This window comes from Populus euphratica, unplaced genomic scaffold (genome assembly GCF_000495115.2).
Source record: "Populus euphratica unplaced genomic scaffold, PopEup_1.0 scaffold1514.1, whole genome shotgun sequence".
NCBI lineage: Eukaryota > Viridiplantae > Streptophyta > Magnoliopsida > Malpighiales > Salicaceae > Populus > Populus euphratica.
This window is the reverse complement of record NW_011501365.1, coordinates 4,481-12,853: the sequence shown is the minus strand read 5'-3', so window position 1 is coordinate 12,853 and position 8,373 is coordinate 4,481. Positions and strand designations below refer to the sequence as shown.

General features: G+C 32.0%; 1 protein-coding gene across 7 annotated transcripts; it reads right to left on the bottom strand.

The window, feature by feature from the left end:
* Positions 1-710: 710 nt before the first annotated feature.
* LOC105117762 (uncharacterized) lies at positions 711-5,687 on the bottom strand. Of its 7 annotated transcripts, none has more exons than XR_840802.1 (11): positions 5,333-5,687; positions 4,484-4,579; positions 3,788-3,872; positions 3,465-3,586; positions 2,700-2,724; positions 2,530-2,613; positions 2,393-2,422; positions 2,206-2,311; positions 2,004-2,068; positions 1,281-1,345; positions 711-890 (listed from the first exon to the last, which is right to left on the bottom strand). XR_840802.1 is itself a non-coding variant. In XM_011015518.1 (11 exons), the coding sequence occupies exons 1-9, from the start codon at positions 5,423-5,425 to the stop codon at positions 2,005-2,007; spliced, it is 705 nt and encodes a 234-aa protein (XP_011013820.1). In that variant the 5' UTR covers positions 5,426-5,687; the 3' UTR covers positions 975-1,160; positions 1,310-1,345; position 2,004. The 7 variants fall into 7 exon arrangements, 5 of the variants coding, with proteins under 5 accessions (XP_011013820.1, XP_011013823.1, XP_011013819.1 ...); XR_840803.1 differs by lacking the exon at positions 711-890 and adding an exon at positions 975-1,160; XM_011015518.1 differs by lacking the exon at positions 711-890 and adding an exon at positions 975-1,160 and having other exon boundaries at positions 1,310-1,345.
* Positions 5,688-8,373: the final 2,686 nt, after the last annotated feature.

The window sequence follows — 8,373 nt, the reverse complement described above, 5'->3', positions numbered from 1 at the left end:
GTTCTGGGTATATTTCATTTCCCTCGTCATCTCTGGGGTTGCCGATCATGAATACTGTTCTGATGGAACCTCGTAGTTGGCTTCAAGTTGATTGCAAGTTTCTTTATTTCAAGGTTATTTGCACAGCTTTTGTGAGTTTTATAAGAGTGTTGATTTTCTTGTAATTGTTTATTGGGATGTGATCTTGATGGCAACTAGGAGGGATCTTGAGGCCTCCAAAGAAAGGCCATGCTGTTCAACGGTCTCGGAGCCGCACGCTCACTGCTGTACATGAGGCTATGTTTGAGGATCTTGTGATGCCTGCTGAGATTGCTGGCAAGCGCATTAGACACAGAATTGATGGATCCAAGATAATAAAGGTAATTTCGTCTCTCATTCTTGGAATGATAATAAGTGCAAAACATCTCAATGAACTAGCTAATTGTTTATGCTTTCACCTGAGACTCATCATTATAAGAACATGGCAAAAATATACTTGCCTGATTACTCCAGGCTCATGCTAACTGCATCATAATTACACGCAGGTTTTCTTGGATCCAAAGGAACACAACAGCACAGAGTACGAGTTGGAGACCTTTTCTGCAGTTGACCGCAAGCTTTCTGGCGAGGATGTTGTGTTCGAGTATCCTGTAACTGAGGCCTAGGAAGGCAAGGTGTTGTCGACTTCTAAATGTTTTTGGCCAAAACTTGTTTTGGGTGGTCTCTTTATGTTATGTTTAGAAACTTTTCCAGTTTTCTAGAAAATAGAGTAATTTACAGCTGCTTTGCTACAAGCAAATGTAATTTTTTGTTAAATGTAGGGCTAGTGGGATGAAGTGATAAAAATCATAGCACGCATTTTTTCTGTAAATGTCCAGGTGCGTGACGCCTTCCACTGGCCCACCTTCAACCTGTAGAGTTGGTGTTCAAATTTTGGAGCTTGTTAAACCACCAGCACCTACTTGAATGCTCCAAAAACTTTAGCAAGGATTCTGAATTCAACTATTTATGCTAGCGTACGAAAGGCATCACTCAACTCTCAGATTGTTGGTGAGAAACATTGTCCCTTTTTTTATATATAAAGCAACTAGTGATGATTACATAAATCTAGTTTCATTGATTAATATTGTTTGAAGGGTAGTTGAGCAGGCCCGCAATTACAAAACATGAGGACGCCAGATCTAGTGAAAAGAGCTGAATATGTAATCTAACTCCTTACAAAATCAAGAGTTCATTCAACAGTTAAGAAATGAAACAAAAAAATGCTTGATGTGAATCAATCAAAATTTAAAGCATCTTGCCTCTCATTTGGAAAAAGCCTCTCTCAGATCTGCAAGCATGTCAACTAGAAGGCAGCCTCTCAGATCTGCAAGCATGTCAACTAGAAGTCAGCCTCTCAGTGTAGTAAAGAATCCACTCCGCAATTCTTCGCCCTCTTCAGAGGAATCAAAGAATGTGTAGCAACATGTGCTATGAGATCCAAAAACTCAGGGTGGTAATTGTTGAAACAAATTCTTTGATTTTGCTTCTGATAGCAATTATGGCAGTTAGGAAAGTAGCAACAAGCAATCATGATGATGGCACCAAATGACACCATCCCATTGTTTTTGTTGAAAAAAATAATAATAATGATGTTGTTGTTGTTGTTGTTTCTCTTGGGAATTTATTTTGGCCTGATTATATTAAACAAAATGGTGGGTCTGATTTTTTAATTGCCACAGTATGCATAATGCATAATCATTAAAAGTATAAGCAAAAGCATAAAAGCAGTTTTTTTCTTTTTCTTATATGCTTAAAATTCAATTTCGTATTCTACAAGTCCTCATTTTAATAAATTTTCTTATTATTATCAAGCAAAGCACTCGCATCAATTTTATTTAGTTACTGGTCCTATAAGACGACCGCATTCTACCTAACCAACTCCATTTGTATATAAAACATGAACACCTCCAATATATGGAACCACTAAATTCTCCAGCGTAATTTACAAAGACCAAAGAAATGGATATAGAAGCTGAATGTACCTCAAGACAATATCACAAGACCAAGGTACATGGCTCCACAAAGAAACAGGAAAGATATCACCCCCCTGCAAGTCAAATTCACAATTAGAGTAGAAATGCCACCACCCACATATGGGATCATCATAAAGTGGCTATATTAGTTCCTTGAAATTGAATCAAAAACTTCGGGAAGAGATCAATCATTTCAACCTACGATGCTTACCATATGAATCCCCATCCAACACCGTTACATGGACATGGACATGCTTCGGCAAATTTCTCTGCATCACTAGAATGAACTCTACGAGATATCAGATCATCATATATGTCTGCATTAACATAGACATATTGTCAATGATTACATACACAGACAGTTTGGGAATCAATTGTGACCAGTTTCAGCTCCATACCATAAACTGAAAACAGGCTGTTCATGACACCTGCAAGGATAATCATGGAAGCAATGACCATATTTGTTTCTAAAAAGAAGGCATGTTTGTAATTTTCACTAAGCAACAAGTAAAGAAAGAGAGCCAAATGGCATTACCAATGAAAAGAATGATGTACCGAAGTATATGAACTTTTGTTGTTTCTTGCAGGACCCAAAACACCCCAAGGAAAAGAACAAATCCTGAGAGCTCAACATGTAACTATCATTAAGATACATACTTTATATAAAGTCTCTGCATATTATAGACAGGTTACTGAATAACATACCAATGCAAAGTCCTCGAAGAGTCCACTGTTTAAATGATTAAACAAAAAGAATAATTATGCAAATCTATAGGAAAGGACAAACTAGATATTAAGGAGATCAAAGGACAGGGGAGCATAGAATCTATAATCACTCTATTCTAGGGTTTATCTATTTTTTACAGGATTAGAATGAGCCTTAAGCATGCTGTTTATAAGATTTCATTTCAGGATTTCATGAGAATGTTTCTTTACTTTTCATCAATTTTGTTGAGGAACTCCTGAATTCAATTATTAAAAGGGAAAGACGATTTGAACCCTTTCATATGAATTTGTAATGCCTAGCACAACTTAAGCATTCACAAATGTAATATAGGCAACAAATCAATGCACATAGCCACTTACATTTTTAGCTACCAAGAGCATAACAAGTAGAGAAGCAATAAAACATCCTGCAGCTATTCTAAATCTATAGGAAAGGACAAACTAGATATTAAGGAGATCAAAGGACAGGGGAGCATAGAAACTATAATCACTCTATTCTAGGGTTTATCTATTTTTTACAGGATTAGAATGAGTCTTAAGCATGCTGTTTTTAAGATTTCATTTCAGGATTTCATGAGAATGTTTCTTTACTTTTCATCAATTTATTTGTTGAGGAACTCCTGAATTCAATTATTAAAAGGGAAAGACGATTTGCACCCTTTCATATGAATTTGTAATGCCTAGTACAACTAATGCATTCACAAATGTAATATTGGCAACAAATCAATGCACATAGCCACTTACATTTTTAGCTACCAAGAGCATAACAAGTAGAGAAGCAATAAAACATCCTGCAGCTATTCTGGCAGTAAGAAGAGTTGTGGATGCAAGTATCAACAGCATCCCCCAGAAGGATGAACCGAGATCTAGAATGCATAAAAGATGAGGAAGAGAAATTTATTGATAACAGCAGTAATTAAAAATTTTGAGAAATCTACTCACAATGAACCCTAGGCAGAAAACTTCAGAAATGAAATAACTCATCTTACATGGTATAACCACAACTCTCCACACACATGCACACAGAAAGAGAACGAGGAAAGACAATCAAAGGACAAAAAAATTACATCCAGCAGGCAAGATTAACCAGTAAATGCCACCACGTGTTTGAGTGGTTCCACCTTCATCTGCATGAACCTGAATTCCTTCAACCTGCAAATAAAGGTGCTCCAGAATTCATATTACTGAATATTGAATGCTAGAAAGCTAGATGATCATCTAAGAAACTTCCATTTAATTATTCAAAAAAGAACAGTTAAATGGATAGATTTCTAAGACTAACATTCTAGATACATCAATGGGTGGTAATAGGATCACCAAAAAATTACTAATCTTAAACATGATCATAACAACATGGGACGACCAGATATGTGAATTGGTAAGTTAACCAAATATAATCTTTGTACATATGGAAATTGGAGAAGGAAGATTGTCTCTCTGATCCATTACAACCATACTGTTGAGATTTTACTAGCAATGAACATGATCATTTTCCCATAAACAGATCAACAGAATGAAAGTCACTTTTCTTGTCACCTAAATAAAATAGACTGCACATCCAGGAATATATGCAATGGCTTCACGAGGTTGTCAAAGTTGGTTGTTGACAGAGCTTATTTTCATTCAAAGAATCTATCAGAAATATGATGAAATGCAGGTGCCCCATTTGAAAAGTGCGAGAGACGGTACAAGTATATAGTATAGCAACACAAGCCCAACAAGCTTTGAGGAAGAAAGTATAAAGAGAGAAAAGATCGTATTACATGGCCACATGTTAGTTTACAGGCAATGGCATGGCTTGCTTCATGAAGGAAGACTGTCACAAGCTTGAATGGTCTCAGCAACACTGTTCTCCATAACTAGAATAAAGAAAGCAGAAATCACAGATAAACAAGTAATAATACCAGCACCATCAAAGACGTACCCGAATTTCTAATATTATTTTTTCATGGGGAAAAATCATCAATTGTCAATTGAAATTGGCATCAAAGATACTTATTATTTGGTGTTCTGTTTCAGAATTCATGACTTTCAATATCCTTATGAAAACAATTCCACCTCTACCAGAAATTCAAATTTTAAAATGAGAGTTGCTATATTTTCATTCTGAAACTAAAAACTTTATAATTGAACATTTTTTTGATGATTTGAGTTAATTAACACAACAAGGGTGGAATTTTCAATAGCTACATTAATAATCTGAACCGTCAACAGTGAAGCCCTTTAAAGGTAAGCATAAAAGGAATCCAACATGTGAAGGAATCAATGGCACTGACAGAAACAGAATGCAGTAATAAATACCCATTTGCATGTTATTGAATTAAAAAAAAATGCCATTACTCATGACAAGAACAAAGCAGTTTTTTTCAAAGTCAGAGAACATCGTCATTCCTCCCCGAAAAAATATCTTTGATAATAGGGGCATTGATCCCTTCTTTCAGAAGAATAAAAATACTTCACAGATCAAAACAAGGTCCCAACTTCTTTACATAACAAAGGAGAAAAAGAAGGTCTTTTAAGTTTAATTGTTCGATCAAATGAGTTTCACTCTCATTGATCAAAACATTGTAATGAAGCTACGCTACCGTAAAAACAGAGAGATTACTACATACCGCAAGAATAACAACGGCGCACACAGAAACAGTGACAAGAAAGACTACTTGCTCATGGTGACAACAATTCCTTAACTCCCAATTTGGCCTCATTTCTCTCCGTTTCTCTAAGCTGTTGGAGTTTAATCACCCCACAAGAAACAGATGCAAGAATCTGACTTGACGATGTCTTCTTGATGGTTGCCCACCAAGCAGATATATCTCCGTGTGTATAAGATACACTGGGAGACAAGAGGAAGAAGGATTCTCCTGCTGTGCTGTCTGTGTATTTCCGAGAGTAACGAGTAAGGAATCAGAGAAATTAGAGAGTAAGGTACCAACTTGGTTGACCGTTTGCTTTCTTTCTTCGTCTCCTGCTCAGGAGTGTATGTGGTTATAGTGTTATATATATATATATATATATATTATAAAACTATTTTAATTAAAATTTATTTGATATTTTATATATGTTTAGTTGAAATTAAATTTAAATAAAAAATAATTTGGTATACTTGGTTAAATATACTTTTAAATTAAGATTATAAAATAATTTTAAAATATATATATTAATATCAATACTTTTTAATTTAAATATTATAAATTTAAATACTAATATTATATTATTAAGTAAATAATATTTTTAATTATTACATTACCTTATTTATAATTTCATCACCTATAAAATTCATTTCATAAAAATTATAGTTTTTATGATTTTTTAAGGATATAATAAATTTAGATAAAATATTATTAGAAATAAAATTAAAATTATGATCAAATTCTTTAAATACTATGTCATCATGCGATCTCCTTTCAATTTATATAATGTTATTGAATAATATTAAATATTAATTTTTAAATAAAATTTAATTAAAAAAAATTAATTTTTGGATATAATTTGATAAACAGTGAAGTATTTACACAAAGAATGACTCGTACATTAATTTACTTAATATTATTTATGTGAATAATACCAAATAAATTAATTTATTTGTCAACATTAAAACAAAAAAAAATATTAAAAACTCCTACTTTAACGGAAGGGAAGAAACAAACACCTAATAGAACAAACTCAATTTTAAGTGGAACCATCTCTAAAATTTATATTCAAAATGTTTATCAAACAATTATAAATTATGGTCAAAGGAAATTTTAAGGAAATTAAAATCCAACACAAACAAAATCAAAGGAGGATCCGACATTTTTAGATTACTTCATAGGTTTTTTTTTTTATGCATGTGCACCAACATGAAATCCAACTGACATTTGAATATATTTCCTCATGTAGCATGTCTACATCTTTTTTTTTATTATTTTAGAATAAAAAAGATTGAATTTTGATTGCATTTAAAATTTTGATTAGTTCTAATAAAGGCAGAAGTTTTTTTTAAAAAAACAAATTCTAATGTCTAGAGGTTCATTTGATTCCAACTAGTTTGATCAAACTAGATCTACCAAATAAAAAATAAAACTTTTTTATTAATAACATGTAATATTTACAAAGTTTAAAGTCAAAATCTTATTTAAAAAGAAATTAAATATCATATTGCTTAAACCAATCATAATCTTTAGAGATCATGTTGTTAAATGGTTTAAAGTCATGGTTAGATTAGATAGGTGCTCTTTTTTATTTTCAATAATCAATACTTAATGGATGGTTGGTTTCAATTATGAAAACAAATATGAACTTTATTGTTTTTTTTCAAGAATTAAAGAATTTTAAATACTATTTGGGAAACTCTTTAATATATAAATATAAATATAAGCAACAGAATCATCGATAAAACAGACCTTAAATCTCATTTTGATGAATAAAGGTTCGAGATATTGATCAATAAAATAATCATTTTTGTCTAAAATTAGTTTGGATATATACATAAGGTAAGTCTCGGTTTGTGAGATTAATAAGCTAATTTAGATTTTTTTATTTTTATTTTAATTATATTATTTGATTTTAAATTGTTTAGTAATTGATCATTTTAATTTTTTTTCAAGTATTTTTTATGTCATGATGATCTTTTTAATTCATCCATTTATTGTTATTACTTGTTATTTTTATCATGTAATTAAATAAAATTAACTTATTAAACCAAATCGAGTTTACGATACAAATTATATATTTTTTATATTTCCTTAAAATACATAATTGAATATCTTTTTAAAATTAAAAATAGATTTGACTTGATGTGCGGTATAGAACTAACTTTATAATTTGAAAAAACAAATCTTTCAATACTATCTAATAAAAAAGTGAGTAGCATAGTAAAATAACTTCAAGTTCAAATGAGTTTATTCATTGTCACTTTGATTTATTTAATTTTTAATTAAAGTTAATAAATTAACCATATATTCAATAAAAAATATTACATTTTTTATATATAATAATAAGATCCGCACAATAGCTATGTCAAAAATAAAGTTTAAAATAATCATATATAAATAATATATCTCCAATAAACTAATTTCAGGACTCGATCCCAAAACCTTCAAATTAAATGAAGATGGAGAATGGGAGTTTAAACTTTGCAGTGTAACGGGGGTGTTTGATATTGTCACTAGTTGCATCTTTGACTCTATCTGAAATGTTGGAGAAGTGAGTCATATTGAAAAGTTTCAATTCTCGTTTTAGTTTTCTTAGCTTGCAACACAGCTAATACATTGGACAACCCCTCGGATTTTGTTCACATACTTTCCTCACCAAGGGCATGAACTCGTCATGGTTTGATCATTATGTTCTGATTATTACTAGTAACCTTTACAACCATAGGAGAATGGTCTGACATACCCGAAGGCAAAAATCTCGCTTCCGACAATGGGAAGTTCAAATTCCATTTCTCATTGACAAGCACTCTATCTAGTTTCCGCATAATCAGATTCTCAGGACATTGGTTCGACTAAGTATAATGTATACTTGAATATCAAAGATCATCCACTTTCGCTTCTTGAATACATGTTTCCAATCTGTCCATATGACCAGCCCACGAAGTAGACACTCCTAACCTGTCTGACTGGTAGCAGATAGCATTAAAGTCGCCCATAAGAATCCATGGGCTGGACTCCCA

What these genes read in the sequence shown, in the direction of transcription:
- LOC105117762 (XM_011015518.1), bottom strand. Translation starts at nt 5,425, where the DNA reads ATGAGGCCAAATTGGGAGTTAAGGAATTGTTGTCACCATGAGCAAGTA. An exon ending in GTTAATCTTGCCTGCTGGAT is followed by an intron (nt 3,587 to 3,787) that starts GTAATTTTTTTG and finishes TATGCATTCTAG; the next exon opens with ATCTCGGTTCATCCTTCTGG. An exon ending in GTACATCATTCTTTTCATTG is followed by an intron (nt 2,423 to 2,529) that starts GTAATGCCATTT and finishes TTATCCTTGCAG; the next exon opens with GTGTCATGAACAGCCTGTTT.